The sequence below is a fragment of the Centroberyx affinis genome, unplaced genomic scaffold (genome assembly GCF_046629955.1).
Source record: "Centroberyx affinis isolate AG114_WGS23_722 - 3 ecotype Tasmania unplaced genomic scaffold, CSIRO-AGI_Caff_v1 ptg002474l_1, whole genome shotgun sequence".
Classification (NCBI taxonomy): Eukaryota; Metazoa; Chordata; class Actinopteri; order Beryciformes; family Berycidae; genus Centroberyx; species Centroberyx affinis.
This window is the reverse complement of record NW_027280706.1, coordinates 177,560-201,678: the sequence shown is the minus strand read 5'-3', so window position 1 is coordinate 201,678 and position 24,119 is coordinate 177,560. Positions and strand designations below refer to the sequence as shown.

General features: G+C 38.9%; 1 protein-coding gene across 3 annotated transcripts in view; it reads left to right on the top strand.

Annotated features, from left to right (window-relative positions):
* Positions 1 to 8,631: 8,631 nt before the first annotated feature.
* LOC139656401 (NACHT, LRR and PYD domains-containing protein 12-like) overlaps positions 8,632 to 24,119 on the top strand; it is a 90,624-nt gene continuing 75,136 nt past the window's right edge. For 2 of the 3 annotated variants that reach the window (XM_071533963.1, XM_071533965.1), the window contains exons 1-9: positions 8,632 to 8,751; positions 8,939 to 9,167; positions 9,424 to 11,203; positions 11,436 to 11,609; positions 12,614 to 12,787; positions 13,774 to 13,947; positions 14,947 to 15,120; positions 16,118 to 16,291; positions 18,126 to 18,299. In XM_071533963.1, coding sequence (XP_071390064.1) covers positions 8,749 to 8,751; positions 8,939 to 9,167; positions 9,424 to 11,203; positions 11,436 to 11,609; positions 12,614 to 12,787; positions 13,774 to 13,947; positions 14,947 to 15,120; positions 16,118 to 16,291; positions 18,126 to 18,299 — 3,056 coding nt within the window. In that variant the 5' untranslated portion in view covers positions 8,632 to 8,748. The remainder of the gene's footprint in view (positions 8,752 to 8,938; positions 9,168 to 9,423; positions 11,204 to 11,435; positions 11,610 to 12,613; positions 12,788 to 13,773; positions 13,948 to 14,946; positions 15,121 to 16,117; positions 16,292 to 18,125; positions 18,300 to 24,119) is intronic. The other variant, XM_071533964.1, reaches the window with a different exon arrangement.

Genomic DNA, 24,119 nt, shown 5'->3' with positions numbered 1-24,119 from the left:
AGGTCCCAAAATGGACCCCTGTGGAACCCCGCAGGTCATGGCCATCTGCTCGGACACACAGTTTCCAATGGAGACAAAGTACTTTCTGTCATGAAGATATGACTTGAACCACTTAAGGACAGTTCCAGAGAGTCCCACCCAGTTTTCTAATCTTTGTGATAGAATTGTATGGTCCACAGTGTCAAAGGCAGCACTAAGATCCAACAGCACTAAAACAGAGACTTTGCCTGAGTCATTGTTCAGGCGAATGTCATTTAGTACCTTTATGAGTGCAGTCTCAGTGCTGTGATGGGGCCGAAATCCTGATTGAAAGTTATCGAAGCAATTGTTCAGCATTAAAAAGTTACTAAGTTGTTGGTGAACAACTTTTTCAATAACTTTACCTAAAAACGGTAAGTTTGATATTGGTCGATAGTTATCCAGTACAGTAGCATCAAGACTGCTCTTCTTTAGGAGAGGCTTAATGACTGCAGTTTTCAAAGCCGTTGGAAAAATGCCAGATTGGAGAGAATTGTTAACTACAAGTATTAGTTCTTTTTAGGGCTGCAACAACGAATCGATGAAATCGATAAAATTCGATTACAAAAATAGTTGGCAACGAATTTCATTATCGATTCGTTGGGTCGCAGAGCTGGCTACGTCACCTGCGGTGTCGCGGAGCTGGCTACATCACTTGCTGTGTCGCGGAGCTCATACACATGTCTATGGCGGAGCTGGTCACTTCATGAAAAAAAAACATTTGAAACATGGCGGAGGCGGAGAAAACTGTTCGACCAAAATCATCAATAGTATGGGAGCACTTCACATTAAATTTGAGTAAAAAGTTTGTTCGCTGCAAACTATGTAAAACCGAACTTGCATGGCACGGGAGCACCACGGTAATGAGAGAACACCTGAAACGAAAACATGTTGGAGCCATGGATGACGGGGGCTCAACAGCAGGGTAAGTTACTACAAAATCTTTAATTAATTAAACGACTTTAGACCCATGGCATACGTTGCGTTTTGAAGTGAGGAATCGTTCGTCTCACAGCAGGTAACAGTTAGTTCTTCTCGTTTATCTAATAGCCGGTGTTTGCTCGCGATCCAGCTTGAATGGTCTATTAAGTCAAATTTACTTCAATATTGCATGACAAGTGTATTTAACTAGCTGGCTAACGTCAGTGGTAGAGTAGAGGCGGTATAGCTAACGTTAGTCTAGCAAGCTAAGGCTAAAGACACATTTTTATTCACTGGCCTTTTTGGCCCACTAATCATTCAATCTGTAGTCATGTCTATAATTCTGTATTTTGTCCCTTGTTGTTTATTGTTGACGTTGGTATGTTTCTCTTTGTGTTTTTTTTTTTTTTTTTTTTTTTTTACTTTTTACCTTATATTTTAATGTTCTTTTGTACAGCACTTTGGTCAGCTTAAGCTGTATTTAAATGTGCTCTAGAAATCAACTTTACTTACTTACTTACTAATTAACACTACCCGGTAGAACTAATCACTTATTACAATTATGGCAATTTAATGATTAATGATTGATTTAATGATTATTTCAAAGTGTTAATTTGCTGAAATTAGGTTGGCGTGAGACACTGTACTGTATGTAAGGAGTGAGCTAGGACAAATTGCGTTTGGAGCATATCTGTTATATATATATATATATATATATATATATATTTATATAAAAAATTGTAGTGTCTTGTCTGTACTTGGCCTTTGGGTTACTGGCCTTTACATAAGCAATTATTAACTAAAACAACAAGGCATGTATTGAGTTTTATGTAAATTGTGCTATTATACATACTCATACCGTCTTTCTCATTTCAGAAAAAAACAACGCACCATGAGTGGCTACTTGATGGGGAATAAAGCGCCATGCACACCACAGCAAGCAGCTGTTTTGACAGATAGTGTCCTAAACATGCTTGTCACCGACATGAGGCCACTATCAATGGTTGAAGATGATGGCTTCAGAGCAATGATCAACACCCTCCACCCTGGTTACACTCTTCCCTCAAGGACCCATTTTACTAAGCTGGTGGAGAGGAAATATCAAGAGACATTCCAGGAAGTGAAGATTGCAATAAAAGCCAACAACAGCAAAATTGCTCTCACCACTGATGTATGGACAAGTGTAGCCACTGAAGCCCACCTTGGCATCACATGCCATTACATCAAAGATGATTGGGACATGGAGTCAATTTGCCTTACCACCATGCCACTGCAGGACAGACATACGGCATCCAACATCGCAGAGTGGTTGGAGGAGGTAGCAGCCAGGTTTGAAATTCCTCCTAGCAAAATTATCGCCATTGTGCATGACAACGGTGCCAATGTTGTGGCTGCGGCAAACATACTGGAGGAGAAGCATGGGTGGTCCTCTGTGCGCTGCACTGGCCATACCTTGCAACTTGTGATCAATTCTGCATTGAAGCACCCAAGCATTGAAAAAGCTATTGGGCCTGCAAGATGTCTTGTGGAACATTTTAAAAAAAGCGAGCTAGCCTGCAACAAGCTAAAAGAGAAACAGCAACAAATGGCCACACCTGAGCACAGGCTTGTTCAGGACATCAGCACAAGGTGGAATAGCACATTCTACATGATAAGCCGACTGCTTGAGCAAAGGTGGCCTGTAACAGCAACGCTGTCTGACTCTTCTGTCACACAGAGGGGCAAAAGGTATCTGGATTTGAAACCAGACCAGTGGAACCTGCTGGAAGAGCTTTCCACAGCCCTTAAGGCTTTTGAATGTGCCACTGTCTTCATGAGTGGGGAGAAATACATAACAATCTCTGCAGTACCTCCACTTGTGAAGGGGCTATTGAAGTCCACCCAGAGTGCTGCCTTCGAGTTAGCCCCGGTGCGGGCTTTCCAACTCACTGCTACGGAGCAGCTGCAACAGCGATGGAAGAGAGAGACTTCTTTCTCAGATATGGCACCAAACACAGTGATCCTCTCCACTGCTCTGGACCCAAGGTTCAAAAGACTTAAGTTTCTAACACCTGATGAAGTCCTGAATGTGCAAACCAAAGTGCAAACACTGGCATTCGGAGTGAGAAGGGAGATGGATGAGCAGCAGCATGACAGTCTCTGTGACCAAACCAGTGCCACCTCCACCATTACTACAGCTGCTGAACCTACAACTCCTGTCTCTTTACTTGACTCACTCCTCGATTCCGAAAACAGCAGTGAAGAAGAGAATAGAGAGCGGGGATCTGAGGATCTCCACAGCCAAGTGAGGAATGAAGTCCTTGCATACTTTGGAGAGAAGCCCCTTGCCAAGGAAGAAAGTCCATTACATTGGTGGAAGGCTAACGAGGATAGATATCCCATCTTGGCCAGGCTAGCAAAGTCCTACTTATGCATCCCTGGCACCTCAACACCATCTGAGCGGCTGTTCTCTGCAGCAGGCAACATAGCTTCCAAGAAGAGAGCTAGCCTTAGCCAGGAGCATGTGGACATGCTAACATTTTTGCATTGCAATGCAAAGTTCCTGTAGAAAGAGGAGAGAGGGTGTGTGTGTGTGTGTGAGAGAGAGTGAGTGAGAGATAGTGAGTGTGTGTGAGAGAGAGAGTGTGTGAGAAAGTGTTACTGCAGAAACAATCTACCTCCATAGTCCGTGGCCTGTTGTTAAAGCTATTTGATGTAGCAAATCCTGTTAACACTTAGTTTGTGATTTAAGTTTTTCTTTTTTATCATTTATAATTTATTGTTTAAACAGCTCAGGTCCGTTCAAGCAACATAAAAAATACCTGTTTTTTTATGCACTTTTATAAAAAAACGAGCCTATATCTTTTGCACATGTTGTACAGCATACATTTAGGTATGTTTTTTGTGTTAGTCCATGGCCTGTTGTTAAAGCTATTTGATGTAGCAAAGCCTGTTAACACTTAGTTTGTGATTTAAGTTTTTCTTTTTTATCATTTATAATTTATTATTATTTTAACAGCTCAGGTCCGTTCAAGCAATGTAAAAAATACTTATTTTTTGTGCACTTTATTTAAAAAACGAGCATATATCTTTTGCACGTGTTGTATAGCATACATTTAGGTCTGTTATTTGTGTTAATATTGTCAATTTGGAATAACATTTTGTTTTTTGAATAAAATGATGGAAATAGAGTTTGTTTTCGTTTTTTTATCCGATTCATCGATTAATCGAAGAAATAATCAACAGATTAATCGATAATGAAAATAATCGTTAGTTGCAGCCCTAGTTCTTTTGCCAGGCTGCTCAAAACTGTTTTAAGGAAGCTAGTGGGTAAAACATCAAGGCAACAGGTGGATGATTTGAGATTTGACACAGTTTCTTCGAGTGTTTTATCGTCAATGGGATTAAATTGTGTCATACCTACCATGTTACATCTGGGAGACTGCAGTGATGATGCTTTTTTGTTTGGCATTGAGGAGTTAATCGCATGTCTGATGCCTTGAATCTTGTCATTAAAAAAGGATGCAAACTCGCTACATTTGCTGGTAGAAACTAGTTCTGGGGATATTGGAACCGGAGGGTTAGTTAACCTGTCAACGGTAGCAAATAAGATGCATGAATTGTTACTGTTCTTGTTGATGATCTCAGCGAAAAATGATTGCCTAGCGCTTTTCAAGTTCAGACTGTAAATATGTAATTTTTCTTTATAGATTTCAAAGTGAATCTGGAGGTTTGATTTACGCCATTTTCGCTCTGCTTTCCAGCACTCCCTTTTCTGTGCCCTTACAGAATGAGTGTTTCTCCATGGTGCCTTTTGCTTATTAGCAATCATTTTAACCTTAGCAGGAGCAATGGCATCAATTACATTTGAAATTTTAGAATTGAAGGTATTCAGTAGATCATCAACATGATTTGAAGCTGGGGCAGTTTCAGATTTGAAGGCTTCCATAAAAAGTGTTGTGGTATTCTCATTAATGTACCTTTTTTTAACAGTTTCAGATCTAAGGTTGATTTTTGGTGTAATAGACAGATCAAAAAATACACAGAAATGATCTGATAGAGCAACATCAAGCACAGTGACATTTGAAATGTTAACACCCTTAGTAATAACCAGATCTAGAGTGTGTCCTCTAGTATGGGTCGGCCCTTTCACATGTTGAGACAGATCAAACGTGTCAAGTATGGCTGAAAGTTCTTTGGCATTTTTGTCACTGACATTATCTATGTGTACATTAAAATCACCCGTAATGACTACACAGTCAAATTCAGTGCAGATAATTGAAAGCATCTCAGTAAAATCATCAAGGAAATGTGGGGAGTATTTTGGTGGCCTGTATATAACTAAATATAGAATACATGGAGAGAATTTAATTTCCATTTTAAACGACACATATTCAAAGGATGAGAATTCTCCAAATGATAACTTCTTACAAAGGTTACAAAGGTTGATATGATCAACCAAGTGAGTTTCTCATCAATTAAGATCCCTAGAAATCTTGTTGATGTGACTTTACTCATTTCTTCACCTTTAATATACAGTTTCACTAATTCCGAATTATAATTCATCTTCCCTGCAAATATCATAAAATTGGATTTTTTCACATTTAATGGCAATTTATTTGTCTGAAACCATTTTGAATATGTGAGAAGACCATTGTTTACTTCATTGATTGGTACTGTCAAATTTTTATTGGAGATAAGTAGATTAGTATCATCTGCGTATAATATTGGAAATATAGTGTTTGACACTACTGCAAGATCGTTTATGTAGATAAGGAACAGTAAGGGTCCTAAAATGGAACCTTGTGGTACCCCACACTTTATCATAGCTCTCTTAGACTCTATACCAGTGGTCGGCAACTAGCGGCCCGCGGGCCAAAACTGGCCCGCCTGTAATAGTATCTGGCCCGCCAGATGACACTGAAAATCTCTGATCTTGCCATGCTTTGTGTCGTGGTGCCGTCGTATATTGTATTCCTTGCAAACTGCAACAACTTCGTTGCAGATTAGACAGACTGGTTTGGCGTTAATAAAATCAGGTAAGATGATTGCATACTTTTCTTTCCATTCTTCTTTGTATGTCCTACCTTCGCTGTCAACTTTTCTTTTCATTGCTTTTGACAGTGACATTTTGTCTTGCTAGCTATCAATGTTTTGCTAATGTCTCTGTGCACACAATGTAACCTCCCGCACAATAACGCGGGTAACGATGTAACGCGAGAGTAACGTACGTCGGATATCCAATCCTGAGTCCATAAAATAATTATTACAATACGTTAGATAGGCTCAAAGAAGTAGTCATTTTCAAAATGGAAATGATACACATTTATTATTAACTGTGTGGAGAGGGGAAATATGAGATTTACACACATTCATGTCTTAAAAGACAGTCTGTCGGTGATTAAAGACAGCAGTCACATTATCAGCAGGTTACTATTATAAGCTGTTTTATAACGCAGCCACAGAGTGGAGCAGGAGACAAAGCAGTAATAACACACTAATAACAGTCTGTAGCAAATTCAAGTTACTTTATTTTAAACAAATAACTTTCTTAAATTACTCTTTTGTACAATATATAATAGTATAGATTAGGAAAAAAAAGTTTTGTTTGGTAGAAAAAAAGGTTCTGTCCAAGATATTATGTTTTGGCCCACCATTCAGTTACTTGGAAAAAATTTGGCCCGAGGCCAAACGTACTTGCCGACCCCTGCTCTATACCATTGATGTTAACATATTGCTCTCTATTGTAAACATAATTACTAAGCCACTTCAAGACATGGCCATGAAATCCATATCTATTTAGTTTTGCAAGCAAAATGTTATGATCAACAGCATCAAACGCTTTGGAGAGATCCAGGAAAATACCACATGCAAACTCTTTCTTTTCTAAGGCAGTATGAATCTTGTCCACAAGTTGTAAAAGGGCCATATAGGCCGAATGGTTTTTGCAGAATCCATACTGGTGTTTATACAATATTTTATAAGTGTTCAAATGTGTAAGAATGCGTTTATATCGGTGGTGGATGAGTTGAGTCCCCCCCCCCCCGATATGTGAAGCGCTTTGAGTACCTAGAAAAGCGCTATATAAATGTAATCAATTATTATTATTATTATATACTAGTTTCTCCAAAATTTTGGAAAAACATGGAAGAACAGAAATAGGACGGTAATTTGTAAAAGATCCTGGGTCACCTGATTTAAAAAAAGAAATGACCTTTGCAAGTTTGAGATCAGAAGGAACAATACCAGTTTCCATGGACACAGCAAAAATATGTGTTAATGGTTTCATAATTGAGCTTTTTACCTCCTTGACAAGGGATGCACTAATTTCATCATGACCCGGAGCAGAATTCTTTAGCTCCATTATAATGTTATTTATCTCTTTGTTGTCAGGAGGTTCAAAATAACAAATGGATGGAAAGGATCCTCTTATATAATCAGTTGGACTATCATTAGTATTACCAATCTTTTTAGAAATGGAAACTCCCACATTCACAAAAAACTCATTGAACTTGCAAGCAATATCAAAGGGATTTGTGATGGATGTTTTCCCATCCGAAAAACTAGGAGGAAATTTTGTTGATGCTTTTTTCTTTTGTAGTAATTAATTTATAATCTTCCATGTAGCTTTGATATTACTTGCAGAGCTCTTGAACTGATCACTGAAAAACTTTTTTTTGGCTACTCTAAGAAGATGATTATATTTATTTTTATACTTCTTATATTTTGCAAGATTTAAGGGTGTAGGACATAGAATATATTTTTTATAAAGTTTGTTCTTTATTTTAGATGAATTTTGTAAGCCGACAGTAAACCAGGCATTATTTTTGTTATCTTTATCCAATCTTTTTGAGCAAGTTACTAATGGAAAACTTTTAGAGAATGCTAAATTAAATGATTTCATAAATACTTTGTAAGCTGAATTTGCATCACTCTCCATATAAACCTTTTCAAAAGATACCTTCTCCAGCATGTTTTTAAATTTACATTTATTGCTTGCATTAAATTTTCTAAACGTTTCTGTGACATCCTTATTTCCCTCAATCATGGTAAGTTGGAAGATTGGAAAGTGATCTGAAATATCTGTGTATCTGTGTATAGTATTCCTGAAGTTAACATATTCTGAATAGAATTTGTCAATATATTATCAATTAAAGTTGCAGATTTATTTGTCACCCTGTCTGCTCTAACTAACCAAACAAAACATACAGAGGGAGGCATCCATTCCTAACCTAGTGGAATAACATAACTTCACTAATGTTGGCAAATGTAGGGCCCCTTACCTGCTCCAGTTTTCCTATCATATATATATATATATATATATACACAAACATAAGGATTGGTCTTAATTACAGATATTAAAATTAAAAGAAATGGCTCACAACAAACACAACAGGCCAACAGCAGGCAGAGAGCAGAGAGGATGTTCCAGGAAGTGCCAGGGCTTTATAAAACATCACGGAGGCCACCGATTGGTTGATGCTGATTGACACCTCCTTCCTTTGCACTGGACACCAAACCAGGGACCTGGGAGAACAAGTAGAGGGGAGAGAGAGACCGAGAGGGAGAAACAAAAGACAACCCTCCAACATAACACCTAGAAAATACAAGGAACGTAACAGTGTGTGTGTGTGTGTGTGTGTGTGTGTGTGTGTGTGTGTGTGTGTGTGTGTGTGTGTGTGTGTGTGTGTGTGTGTGTGTGTGTGTGTGTGTGTTGACATCTGGGGACCTAATACTTAATGTTTTCTCCACAGAGTTCACCATCAAAGGAAGAATGTTCCCAGTGGTCAGTCTGCTCAGGAGCATCAAACAAACTTGGACTCCATATTTATGGTGTGTAAATGTACAACACCACATTTTACTTCAGCTACAGACAATGCAAATCAACCATTCTGGTCATTATAATCTCCATGCTGCACTCTTTAGACCAGTGGGCTTTCAAACCATGCAAGATGGATGTGATGTTGTGTTGCACGATTTCTATATAAGAATTTTGTGTTTATATAATATTCTGTTACAGCTTCTTGAGGAGAACATTGCCACTTTTGTGAAGAACGAGCTGAAACGGATTCAGGGGATTCTGAGTCCAGATTACCCAGAATGGTCAGAGAGGCAGAGGGAGGATGAGGAGGTGGTGGACGGTGAGGAGGAAGAGCAGAGGAGGAGCAGCAGAGAGGCTTTTCTGCAGATCACACTGCACTTCCTGAGGAGAATGAAACAGGAGGAGCTGGCTGACTCTCTGCAGAGCAGTAAGAGGCTTTTAACAGGTTTAACATGATGGAGAGGGGAAATGGTGGAAAATGAGAGATGTTTACATTTCCAAACTCTGCTGTCAATATGCTGTACACATCTGCATCAGATCTATACAGTTCTTCTGGGCTGCACACACACAACATGTTTGTCCATTACTGATGAGCTCAATAGATATCATGGAGTGGGAAAATACTGTATATATATCCACACTGAAATCCACTCATTGATTCCATTTGTTGTTTGTTCATTCAGAAACATTTGCTCCCATCTGCCAACGTCAACTCAAGTCTAATCTGAAGGAGAAGTTTCAGTGTTTGTTTGAAGGGATTGCTAAAGCAGGAAACCCAACACTTCTGAATCAGATCTACACAGAGCTTTACATCACAGAGGGAGGGAGTGGAGAGGTCAATGATGAACATGAGGTGAGACAGATTGAAGCAGCATCCAGGAAACCAGTGAGACCAGAAACACCAATCAAATGTGTAGACATCTTTAAACCCTTACCTGGAAGAGATCAACCAACCAGAACACTGATGACAAAGGGAGTGGCTGGCATTGGGAAAACAGTCTTAACACAGAAGTTCACTCTGGACTGGGCTGAAGACAAAGCCAACCAAGATATACAGTTCATATTTCCGCTGACTTTCCGAGAGCTGAATCTGCTGAAAGGGAAAAAGTACAGCTTGGTGGAATTTCTTCATCACTTCTTTACTGAGACCAGAGAAGCAGGAATCTGCAGGTTTGACAAGTTCCAGGTTGTGTTCATCTTTGACGGTCTGGATGAGTGTCGACTTCCTCTAGACTTCAAGAAGAACGAGATCCTGACTGATGTTACAGAGTCGACCTCAGTGGACGTGCTGCTGACAAACCTCATCAAGGGGAAACTGCTTCCCTCTGCTCGCCTCTGGATAACCACACGACCTGCAGCAGCCAATCAGATCCCTGCTGAGTGCATTGACATGGTGACAGAGGTGAGAGGCTTCACTGACCCACAGAAGGAGGAGTACTTCAGGAAGAGGTTCAGAGATGAGGAGCAGGCCATCAGAATTATCTCCCACATCAAGACTTCACAAAGCCTCCACATCATGTGCCACATCCCAGTCTTCTGCTGGATCACTGCTACAGTTCTGGAGCATGTGTTGAAAACCAGTGAGAGAGGAGACCTGCCCAAGACCCTGACTGAGATGTACATCCACTTCCTGGTGGTTCAGTCCAAACAGGGGAATGTCAAGTATCATGGGAGAGCTGAGACAGATCCACACTCGACTACAGAGAGCAGGAAGATGATTCTCTCTCTGGGAAAATTGGCTTTTGAGCAGCTGGAGAAAGGCAACCTGATCTTCTATGAAGCCGACCTGACAGAGTGTGGAATTGATATCAGATCAGCCTCAGTGTACTCAGGAGTGTTCACACAGATCTTTAAAGAGGAGCATGGGCTGTACCGGGAAAAGGTGTTCTGCTTTGTCCATCTGAGCATGCAGGAGTTTCTGGCTGCTGTTTATTTCATCGTTTCATTCATCGACTCTCAGTCAACATCCTGGTTATCTACACTATTAAGAGACAAATCTCAGGTAAATCAGCTCTACCAGAGTGCTGTGGACAAGGCCTTACAGAGTCCAAATGGACACCTGGACTTGTTCCTCCGCTTCCTCCTGGGTCTTTCACTGGAGACCAATCAGACTCTCCTACGAGGGCTGCTGACACAGAGAGGAAGTAGCTCACAGACCAATCAGAAAACAGTCCAGTACATCAAGGAGAAGATCAGGGAGAATCTCTCTCCAGAGAGAAGCATCAATCTGTTCCACTGTCTGAATGAGCTGAATGACCGTTCTCTAGTGGAGGAGATCCAACAGTACCTGAGTTCAGGAAGTCTCTCCACAGCCAGACTCTCCCCTACTCAGTGGTCGGCTCTGGTCTTCATCTTACTGTCATCAGAAGAAGAGCTGGACCTGTTTGACCTGAAGAAATACTCTGCTTCAGAGGAGGCTCTTCTGAGGCTGCTGCCAGTGGTCAAAGCCTCAAATAAAGCTGTGTAAGTGCATAGAAAACTGTATAGATTCAATATTATTCATACAGAGGAAAAACAATATAAGTTTTCAAAGTTATTGTTTGTCTTCATCACTAATTCTCCTTCAGGCTGAGGCTGCTTTTAGATGAATCAAGTTTATCATTATTATTAGTAGTAATCTGAAAGAAAAACACAGACAACATCAACATTAATATATAAGAGAATAACATTTTCATCTCTGTTCATGTCCATTAAGGCTGAGTGGCTGTAAGCTGTCAGAGAGAAGCTGTGAAGCTCTGGCCTCAGTTCTCAGCTCCCAGTCCTCTAGTCTGAGAGAGCTGGACCTGAGTAACAACGACCTGCAGGATTCAAGAGTGATGCTGCTCTCTGCTGGACTGGAGAGTCCACATTGCAGACTGGAAACTCTCAGGTAAGAGACATTTACACTTTTTTCAATTGAAATGACACATTTCTCCAAACTAAGGTCTATGCTCTCAAAACAGTCTCTCAGGTCAGGATTCCTGAATCTGCAAAGGGTGACCCTGCAAGTTTTACATCAGAATTTCAAAGTCATTTTACATCTGCCTTTTTGAATTTCATTTTCATTTTCACTGAAAAAAAAGTTTGTGAATTTTCCAGCACTTGTTTAATTCTGATCCAACTTCATATACACAGTCATGAAAGATTTAGAGAAGATCATCTATGCTCTGAAATCATGTCATTTACATTACTGCACTCTCTATTCCTGTCTCAGCCATAATTCACTGTCACACCTCCAGCTTGTTCAGAATAGATCAGCTAGGATTTTAACTAGTGTTAAACAGAGATCATATATCCCCAATTTTAGTATCTGTCTACTGGTTACCACTAAGATACAGAATTATTAGTAAGATTTCACTGATCACATTTAAAGCATGGCTGCAGAGCTCTTAGTTCCCTGTGAGCCGGAGAGCAAGCTGAGATCTTCAGGTCCTTCTGACTTTCCCTCAGTCTAGACTCAAGACTGAAGGTGAAACACTTTTCCCATCAGGGCTTCTAGACTGTGGAATGATTCCTGAGGGATCAGGCTCATCTGTTAAAACACTTTAAATCTGCTTTATATATCTCACTATTCTTCTTTATGGCTTTTTGTAAAGCATAACATTGCATGTACCATTTGGTGGATGTATTTATCCAAATCACCTTACAGTACCATGTGTGAATACATTTTTGCATTGGTGACTCCAGTGGGAATCAAACCAGCTTCACTGGCTCTGTTAGTGCTACACTCAGCTCAGTGAGCTGCAGTATCATGCAAAATACACTGTAACCTCTGCTTTTAGATGAATCAAGTTTATCATTATTAGTAGTAGTAATCTGAAAGAAAAAACACAAACAACATTGATATTAGAATGTAAGAGAATAACATTTTTATTTCTGTTCATGTCCGTTAAGGCTGAGTGTCTGTAAGATGTCAGAGAGAAGCTGTGAAGCTCTGGCTTCAGTTCTCAGCTCCCAGTCCTCTAGTCTGAGAGAGCTAGACCTGAGTAACAACGACCTGCAGGATTCAGGAGTGAAGCTGCTCTCTGCTGGACTGGAGAGTCCACACTGTAGACTGGAAACTCTGAGGTAAGATCCACTTACATTTTTTTCAATTAAATTGACACATTTCTCCAAACTAACGTCTATGCTCTCAAAATAGTCTCTCAGGTCAGGATTCCTGAATCTGCAAAGGGTGACCCTGCAAGTTTTACATCAGAATTTCAAAGTCATTTTACATCTGCCTTTTTGAATTTCATTTTCATTTTCACTGGAAAAAAGTTTGTTTAATTCTGATCCAACTTCATATACACAGTCATGAAAGAATTAGAGAAGATCATCTATGCTCTGAAATCATGTCATTTACATTACTGCACTTCTCTCTATTCCTGTCTCAGCCATAACTCACTGTCACACCTCCAGCTTGTTCAGAATAGATCAGCTAGGATTTGAACTAGTGTTAAACAGAGATCATATATCCCCAATTTTAGTATCTGTCTACTGGTTACCACTAAGATACAGAATTATTAGTAAGATTTCACTGATCACATTTAAAGCATGGCTGCAGAGCTCTTAGTTCCCTGTGAGCCGGAGAGCAAGCTGAGATCCTCAGGTCCTTCTGACTTTCCCTCAGTCTAGACTCAAGACTGAAGGTGAAACACTTTTCCCATCAGGGCCTCTAGACTGTGGAATGCCTTCCTGAGGGATCAGGCTCATCTGTTAAAAAACTTTAAATCTGCTTTATATATCTCACTATTCTTCTTTATGGCTTTTTGTAAAGCATAACATAGCATGTACCATTTGGTGGATGTATTTATCCAAATCACCTTACAGTACCATGTGTGAATACATTTTTGCATTGGTGACCCCAGTGGGAATCAAACCAGCTTCACTGGCTCTGTTAGTGCTACACTCAGCTCAGTGAACTGCAGTATCATGCAAAATACACTGTAACCTCTGCTTTTAGATGAATCAAGTTGATCATTATTAGTAGTAGTAATCTGAAAGAAAAAACACAGACATCAACATTCAAATATAAGAGAATAACATTTTCATCTCTGTTCATGTCCATTAAGGCTGAGTCTCTGTAAGCTGTCAGAGAGAAGCTGTGAAGCTCTGGCCTCAGTTCTCAGCTCCCAGTCCTCTAGTCTGAGAGAGCTGGACCTGAGTAACAACAACCTGCAGGATTCAGGAGTGAATCTGCTCTCTGCTGGACTTGAGAGTCCACACTGCAGACTGGAAATTCTCAGGTAAGAGACATTTACAGTTTCTTCAATTGAATTGATACATTTCTCCAAACTAAGGTCCATGCTCTCAAAACAGTCTCTCAGGTCAGGATTCCTGAATCAGCAAAGGGCGACCCTGCAAGTTTTACATCAGCATTTCAAAGTCATTTTACATCTGCCTTTTTGAATTTCAATTTCATTTTCACTGGAAAAAAACGTTTGTGAATTTTCCAGCACTTGTTTAATTCTGATCCAACTTCATATACACAGCCATGAAGGATTTAGAGAAGATCATCTATGCTCTGAAATCATGTCATTTAGATTACTGCACTTCTCTCTATTACTGTCTCAGCCATAATTCACTGTCACACCTCCAGTTTGTTGAGAATAGATCAGCTAGGATTTGAACTAGTGTTAAACAGAGATCATATATCCCCAATTTTAGTATCTGTCTACTGGTTAGCACTAAGATACAGAATTAATATCAAGATTTCACTGATCACATTTAAAGCATGGCTAGTTTTGTCCATGAGTTTCACTGCAGAGCTCTTAGTTCCCTGTGAGCCGGAGAGCAAGCTGAGATCTTCAGGTCCTTCTGATTTTCCCTCAGTCTAGACTCAAGACTGAAGGTGAAAACACTTTTCCCATCAGGGCCTCTAGACTGTGGAATGCCTTCCTGAGGGATCAGGCTCATCCGTTAAAACACTTTAAATCTGCTTTATATATCTCACTATTCTTCTTTATGGCTTTTTGTAAAGCATAACAGCATGTACCATTTGGTGGATGTATTTATCCAAATCACCTTACAGTACCATTTGTAAATACATTTTTAGCATTGGTGACCCCAGTGGGAATCAAACCAGTGTCTCTGGCTTTGTTAGTGCAGCTCAGTGAGCTACAACACCAAAAAAATAAATAAAGTTTATCATTATTATTAGTAGTAATCTGATAGAAAAAACACAGACAACATTGATATTAGAATGTAAGAGAATAACATTTTCATTTCTGGTCATGTCCGTTAAGGCTGAGTGTCTGTAAGATGTCAGAGAGAAGCTGTGAAGCTCTGGCCTCAGTTCTCAGCTCCCAGTCCTCTAGTCTGAGAGAGCTAGACCTGAGTCACAACGACCTGCGGGATTCAGGAGTGAAGCTGCTCTCTGCTGGACTAGAGAGTCCACACTGTAGACTGGAAACTCTGAGGTAAGATCCATTTACAGTTTTTTCAATTAAATTGACACATTTCTCCAAACTAAGGTCTATGCTCTCAAAACAGTCTCTCAGGTCAGGATTCCTGAATCTGCAAAGGGTGACCCTGCAAGTTTTACATCAGAATTTCAAAGTAATTTTACATCTGCCTTTTTGAATTTCAATTTCATTTTCACTGAAAAAAAAGTTTGTGAATTTTCCAGCACTTGTTTAATTCTGATCCAACTTCATATACACAGCCATGAAGGATTTAGAGAAGATCATCTTTGCACTGAAATCATGTCATTTAGATTACTGCACTTCTCTCTATTCCTGTCTCAGCCATAATTCACTGTCACACCGCCAGCTTGTACAGAATAGATCAGCTAGGATTTTAACTAGTGTTAAACAGAGATCATATATCCCCAATTTTAGTATCTGTCTACTGGTTAGCACTAAGATACAGAATTAATATTAAGATTTCACTGATCACATTTAAAGCATGGCTAGTTTTGTCCATGAGTTTCACTGCAGAGCTCTTAGTTCCCTGTGAGCCGGAGAGCAAGCTGAGATCTTCAGGTCCTTCTGACTTTCCCTCAGTCTAGACTCAAGACTGAAGGTGAAACACTTTTCCCATCAGGGCCTCTAGACAGTGGAATGCCTTCCTGAGGGTTCAGGCTCATCTGTTAAAACACTTTAAATCTGCTTTATATATCTCACTATTCTTCTTTATGGCTTTTTGTAAAGCATAACAGCATGTACCATTTGGTGGATGTATTTATCCAAATCACCTTACAGTACCATTTGTAAATACATTTTTAGCATTGGTGATCCCAGTGGGAATCAAACCAGTGTCTCAGGCTTTGTTAGTGCAGCTCAGTGAGCTACAACACCAAAAAAATAAATAAAGTTTATCATTATTATTAGTAGTAATCTGAAAGAAAAAACACAGACAACATTGATATTAGAACGTAAGAGAATAACATTTTCATCTCTGTTCATGTCCGTTAAGGCTGAGTGTCTGTAAGATGTCAGAGAGAAGCTGTGAAGCTCTGGCCTCAGTTCTCAGCTCCCAGTCCTCTAGTCTGAGAGAGCTAGACCTGAGTCACAACGACCTGCGGGATTCAGGAGTGAAGCTGCTCTCTGCTGGACTAGAGAGTCCACACTGTAGACTGGAAACTCTGAGGTAAGATCCATTTACAGTTTTTTCAATTAAATTGACACATTTCTCCAAACTAAGGTCTATGCTCTCAAAACAGTCTCTCAGGTCAGGATTCCTGAATCTCCAAAGGGTGACCCTGCAAGTTTTACATCAGAATTTCAAAGTAATTTTACATCTGCCTTTTTGAATTTCAATTTCATTTTCACTGAAAAAAAAGTTTGTGAATTTTCCAGCACTTGTTTAATTCTGATCCAACTTCATATACACAGCCATGAAGGATTTAGAGAAGATCATCTTTGCACTGAAATCATGTCATTTAGATTACTGCATTTCTCTCTATTCCTGTCTCAGCCATAATTCACTGTCACACCGCCAGCTTGTACAGAATAGATCAGCTAGGATTTTAACTAGTGTTAAACAGAGATCATATATCCCCAATTTTAGTATCTGTCTACTGGTTAGCACTAAGATACAGAATTAATATTAAGATTTCACTGATCACATTTAAAGCATGGCTAGTTTTGTCCATGAGTTTTACTGCAGAGCTCTTAGTTCCCTGTGAGCCGGAGAGCAAGCTGAGATCTTCAGGTCCTTCTGACTTTCCCTCAGTCTAGACTCAAGACTGAAGGTGAAACACTTTTCCAATCAGGGCCTCTAGACAGTGGAATGCCTTCCTGAGGGTTCAGGCTCATCTGTTAAAACACTTTAAATCTGCTTTATATATCTCACTATTCTTCTTTATGGCTTTTTGTAAAGCATAAATAGCATGTAACATTTGGTGGATGTATTTATCCAAATCACCTTACAGTACCATGTGTGAATACATTTTAAGCATTGGTGATAGGGTCTGGCGATGTCTACCAAATTGGCATATGACGATGTCCACAGTGAAACATCGCGATGGACGATGACATCGTTGTTTGGGGGGATTTTATAGACGAACAAGAAAAGATGTTCTTCCATATGTCCCTAATGAAACGGACAAGGCTCTCATGTGAGCTGCTCTGGTGCTAAAATTTTTATATATACTTTCTTTTATACTTTTTACATGTATGTAGCCTATGTTGGATATTAATTACTATTTCTATTTTTAACACATTTGAGCCCACAGCCCATCCTCACCTACTCACCCGGTCTTTCCTTACTTTTCCTCCCTATAGCCTATGCTTAAGCAACCTCATTAAGCAGATCATCTGATTATAAAAAAAATATTTTAAATACTAGGCATAGTGATGCAACTGCATGACTGCAGCACTTCGCTTCATGTTTGGTAGGCGTAGTAGTCCGACTCCTACCTTTTTGAAATTTCGGTACCTAGGAGAGAATGGAGAGTAGTCCTTGTGTCTGTCCGTCTCTGTTCATTTCAATTCATTTTGAGAGAGCTGTCCGTTGTCCAGGCAACGGTGGGCAGTGCAACCCAGTTGAACTTTTTCTTGACCAATTTGTCACCGCAAATCAGAGGCGTTTTTTTTTAAATAGCATTGACATTCCAAAACAACCCAACGGACAGAAATCTATCCGTTAGTAATTCTGTCCGTTTTCTGACGGATCAGTGTGACCGGAGTTCACTCTGTAGGTAGCCTAAGTTTGAATCCTCAGTTTTGATTTGATTTCGATCGTCCATCGTCCATCTGACCAACCCTAATTGGTGACTCCAGTGGGAATCAAACCAGCTTCACTGGCTCTGTTAGTGCTACACTCAGATTAGTGAGCTGCAGCATCATGCAAAATACACTGTAACCTCTGCTTTTAGATTAATCAAGTTTATTATTATTAGTAATAGTAATCTGAAAGAAAAAACACAGACAACATAAAATATAAGATAATAACATTTTCATCTCTGTTCATGTCCGTTAAGGCTGAGTGGCTGTAAGCTGTCAGAGACAAGCTGTGAAGCTCTGGCCTCAGTTCTCAGCTCCCAGTCCTCTAGTCTGAGAGAGCTGGACCTGAGTAATAACAACCTGCAGGATTCAGGAGTGAATCTGCTCTCTGCTGGACTGGAGAGTCCACACTGCAGACTGGAAACTCTCAGGTAAGATCAGGTTATGATGCTTTTGTGTAACAATATGTTGCAACTGTTAACTGCATGCATTTTTATGTCCTTGTGTTCTGTTTTTTTTGTATTATTTGTGTGGGTTTTTTTTTACATTTTCTGCATTGATCAAACATTCAATCATTTCGTATGGTTTAAACCCTGTATTATAAAAATGTATTGTGTTGTATTTCTCTTCTTTTCTACTCCTGTTGTGAATTGTTTGATTTAAGCAATTACATAAGGCAATTAATGTTTAGTTTAACTTGTATATCAAGAAATATAAAAGACGTACTATTTTCAGTTATAGTATTTACAGTAAATGTGACATCATTAGAAACCTGGTAATGATGATTATTCAATGTTACTATGGATTTATTTACTTTGAAATGCCTTCTTCAAGCTACAGACAGAGCTGCTTTTATTTTGAAGTTTCAAGGAAGTAGCTGCTCTAGTTTTGTCGCTCGCTTGTGTATTCAAGATGTTGGATGCAAGGTCCGCTGTTTCTCCCCTTTCATTAAACTGCAGTATGAAGGAGAATAAATGTTCAGTTTGAACAAACCCCGTTCTGGTCATTAAGATGAAGCTTCCACTACACAACAACTCCTGTACTGTTCCTTTTAATTCAATTAAAATTCTATTAGAATTCAGTTTACCTTTCACCATAAGCACCGCCATACTGCTGTGACATCAGGTGTGTTTATGTCAGCAAACAGAGCTCCCAGTCAGAAATTCTTGTTCGAATTTCATTCTGGGAGCTCTGACTTCAAGGACTGTTCTGTTGCACTTTTAGAAGTCCGAAGTTGTGTTTTTCCCCAAGTTCCAAGTACAATGGAATGCAGCATACCAAACACAGACAAAGGAAGAATAGCTCGCTCAACTCCAAACTCTTCTTGTTGTCTTTAGGGTACAGGCTCTTGTGCATACAGATTCAAAAAAAGGAGGTTTTACCAACATAGTAGAAGCCACATGGACATTTCAGTATGTAAACAACATACTTGGTGTTACATGAAATCCTGCCTCTTACTTTTATTTTTTTGCCAGTATGTGGGTGTAGAAAGAAATCCCCCTTTATCACGGCATTACAGTTGTGGCAAGGAAAGTTACCAGAGGGAGGAGAAGATAAGAAGTGCTGAGGTGGTATATAAGTGTCATTTCTTACCAGTGTGTCTCTCAGATTATTGGCACGCTTATTGGCGAATCTAGGTGGGGAAGAGAAAGCAGTAATTTCTATACCCAGTTGAATGGTGACCCCACCATCAAATTTCATAATGAAATTAAGAGTACACTTGAGAGAGCATTGGCTGACCAGCTCATATCTAAAGATGAATATAGGTACATGGTGAGAGAACACCCAGTGCGTCCTGTGTTTTACACTTTACCTAAGATTCATAAAAATTTTCAGGAACCTGTTCCAGGACGCCCTATACTGGCTGGTATTGGGTCACTTACTGAGACTATTTCCAAGTTTGTTGATTTACATATAAAATACTCTGTTCAAACTACCATGTTATTTAAGAGACACTTCAGATTTCCTTAACAAGTTGCATTCAGTAGATGATATTACAGATTCTGATATTTATGCACCATTGATGTGTCTAGTCTATACACCAATGTGCCTCACAGAGAGAGCTCAGAGGCTTTACAGTATTTTTTGGATCTAAGAGAGGACAAGACACTCCCTACAGAGCTACTGATGGATCTAGCCCAAGAGGTTCTTCACAAGAACCATTTCAGATTTGAAAAATATTTTTACCTGTAGATTCAAGGTGTCTCTATGGGCAGCCCCTTTTCACCTAATTATGCAAACTTATTTTTTTTTTTTTTTGTGACCAACTTTTTATTAGTTTTTCCACGCCATCCTCACAAGGTGGCATAAACATACAAATATACAAATTATACACACAAATACAAAAAAAAAGAAAAAGGGGGACAAGGAGCCATCCCCTTGCCCACTCCGCCTCCCACACCCCTCCCCCCACCCCTCTTGCCGCTTCACAAATAATATAGTGTTGCTTATCTGCAATCATATAAATTCATCTATTCATATTAATATAACATATCATAATTGTACACAAAACTAGGCATGTACCCCCTCACACTCGCCCTTCCTCGTATAAAAATATACACCTATCTACAATCATATTTTACATAAAAGATATCACCAGATCAGCAGCTCTTTTAACGGCCTCTAATGTTTCTCCTTTCGCATTGTTTGCAGATGCAATTGACAATTCTAAGTCTAGTACATTATGAAAGGAAGATATCCATTGATTAATCGATAGAGTATGTGGGGGTATCCATCTTTTGATAAGGATCTTTTTGGCTGCAATTAAGCCAGCAAAAAGAACCCTTTTCTGATGGTTTAATAAATTAAGAGGAGAATCATCGTTCAGCAATACAATGTTTGGGAGGCACGGTATCTGAACCCCAATGATATCGGATACTATGTCAGTCACTTGGCTCCAAAATTGTTTAACTGAAGAACACTCAAAAAACATGTGTACATACGTACCAATAGACTTTTGGTTACACAGAAAGCATATTGGGCTTGGGATCATCCTCAGCTGGCAACATTTCCTAGTTGACAAATAATATCTGTGGATCATTTTGTACTGTATCAATTGGTGGTTATAATTACGTGATGTAAGGGAAATGTTGTTCCATATTCTCTTCCAATCAATAGCCTGTCCATAATTTTTCAAATCTACATTCCATACTGTAATAATACCAATATATCCGAGTAATTTCTGTTGCATCTTTTTATATATGTATGAGGTAAGGCCACTTCCACCATTTAAACTCTGTAAGATCTTAACCATTGGATGTGTTGGAAGAGGATGATTCCAAGGTACTCCATATGTACGCATGGCAGTGCGTAGTTGTAAATAAAAAAAAAAAAGATGAGCCAGGTAAATTGTATGTATATTTCAACTCTTGGAAAGACATTAGGCCGTCATTGTTTATTATATCTGAAAGGTAATGTATCCCGCGGGTTTGCCACTGTGGGAATCGGATGGCTTTATTTCCAATACGTAACAATGTATTTTGAAAAATCGGTGTATTATTATGCCAGTCTACTTCCCATTTACACAATTTCTCTATATGTTTCCACACCTTAACAGCTTGGCCAATAATTGGTCCAAATTTATGGACACAATCTTTAAGAGACATAGCAGAGAACAATATATCTCCAAGTTTAAGTGGTGAAACTATTTTTTTTTCAATTTCAACCCAGGATACATTTGTCCTTTCTTCAAACCAATTTTTCAATGCTCGAAGCATAAAGGAGTAATAATATAACTCAAAATTGGGAACATTAAGGCCTCCACTTTTTTTGTCGTACTGTAACACTGTGTATCTGATTCTTGGATATTGTTCTTTCCAAATATATTTCGCAATTCTAGTCTGCAGCTTGTCCCAGAACCCGTCTGGTGGTGATAAAGGCAACATGCTAGCTAAAAAATTGACTCTTGGTAGAATGTTCATCTTGATAATTGAAATTCGTCCTGCCAAAGATACTGTTAAATTGAGCCAGTTGTTTAGGTCTCCTTTAATTGTTTTGTAGATTCTTTTATAATTCTTTGCTACTATTGTATCTAGTGAGGCATATATATCGATTCCCAAATACTTAAAATTTTGGACAATTTGTATTTCTGTATTCAAATTTAGCTCTACCATGGCACTATTCAAAGGTAAAAGAGATGATTTATTCAAATTAATCTTGTAACCAGATATAGAACTAAATTCGCTAAAGATATTTAAGACATTAGGAAGTGTAGTTGGTACCTGATCCATATACAATAGCAGATCATCCGCATATAGAGAAATTTTATGATCAGTATCTTTTACCACTATCTGCTTCACTTCATCAGAAAATCGTATTTTCTGTGCCAGTGGCTCTAGCGAGATTGCAAATAGTAATGCAGAGACAGGGCATCCTTGTCGTGTGCCACGTTGGATTGAGAATCTGGGTGACCACTGGTTGCCTGTTAAGACCATAGCACTTGGATTGTTATATAGAATCTTCAGCATATTCATGAATTTCTCCCCAAAGCCCATTCTCTGCATTATGTACCACAAGAAGGGCCACTCTAGCCTATCAAATGCTTTTTCAGCATCAACTGACAGTATAGCACATGGGGATGAGATGTCTGATGCAGCATGTATTATATGCAGCAGTCTTCGTATATTATCTGATGAAAATCTGTGTTTCATAAAGCCTGTTTGGTCATAATGAACTAATACAGGAATGACCTTCTCTAAACAGCGAGCTATAACTTTAGCATAGAGTTTGATTTCTGAATTTAAAAGCGATATGGGCCTGAAACTTGTGCATAAATTGGGGTCCTTCCCCTTCTTGTATATGAGGGAGATAATGGCAGTATTGATATCCTTGTGAAAACTTCCCTCTTTAATAGCTATATGAATCATTTCTAAATGTATTGGTCCTAAGTCAGACCAAAACTGAGAATAAAATTCAGGTGGAATGCCATCTATTCCAGGGGATTTACCAAGTTTCATGTCTTCCAATGCTTCAAACAATTCTTTGAGTGAGTTCTTTGAGAATTTAAGAAATCAGCATCATCAGAGGATAAATGCCTCTTACTCTTTGTTTGCAAACTCTTTATTTGCCGTCTGTAATTGAGATGTATATAAATTCTTATAAAATTGTTCAAATTCTTGATTAATTAGTATCGGATCATATAGAAGGGTACCATCATTATTCATAACTGAAGGGATATGAGCTAATTGTTCATTATTACGAAGTTTGCTTGCTAAAAGGAAGCTCGGTCTACTTCCATCCAGATAGTCTGTCTCACCCTATGGATTAGAAATTTGGCTCTCTTGGTGATTAATGCATTCAATTCAGCTTTAACTTTAGATACTTCTTTTTCTTTATCAGGATTTGGACTATTTTGTTGTTCTCTAATCAGGCGTGACCAGGTACATTCTAAATCCGCAATTGCCTTGAGCTCTGCCCTATTATGGGCTGAGGAGAAGGCTATTGCATTATTACGAATATACCCTTTTACAGCATTCCACAGATGTCTAATATCCTTGACTGAATCATAGTTGAAAAGAAGAAACTCACTTAAACCAGTCTTCAACTGCTTGCAGAAATGTGAGTTCTGTAATAATGTTAAGTTAAGTCTCCATCTTGGGGCTCGATTAGACTCATTAGAAAAAAGAAATGTGCATACATTGGCATGGTGGTCTGATATTGACGTGCACAATTTCAACACTTTTAACTAAATGTACAATTTTAGAAGAAATCAAAATAGTCTATCCTTGAAAATGTATGATGCCTTGCAGAAAGAAAGGTGAACTCTTTCAATGTAGGATTCTTGGTTCTCCATATATCTACCAGTGCATAATTAATTATTAAGTTGGTCAATGCTGAATTGGCTGAAGTATTGCTTAGAGTCTTCTTGGATCTAGCACAGGATCAATTACAGCATTCATGTCACCACCAATAATATCATAATCAACCATTTCAGAAATTACTTTTGATAGTGATTCAAAGAACACCGGTTCATATGAGTTAGGTGCATAGCATGCCACCAATGCTATTTTTTTACCACAAAAAACTCCCCGTAAATAGGCAATTCTGCCATCTAGGTCTTTGCCTTTATTAACAATATGTAATTTCAAATTATTGCGAATTAAAATAATTACTCCTTTAGTTTTGCTCTTGGAAGATGAATAGGCAGCGACTCTATAAGTGTTATTCCCAACTTTATGAATATCTTCTTCTAATGTATGGGTTTCCTGGAGTAGTGCAATATCGGCCTTTTTCCTGCCTAGAACATCAATGCA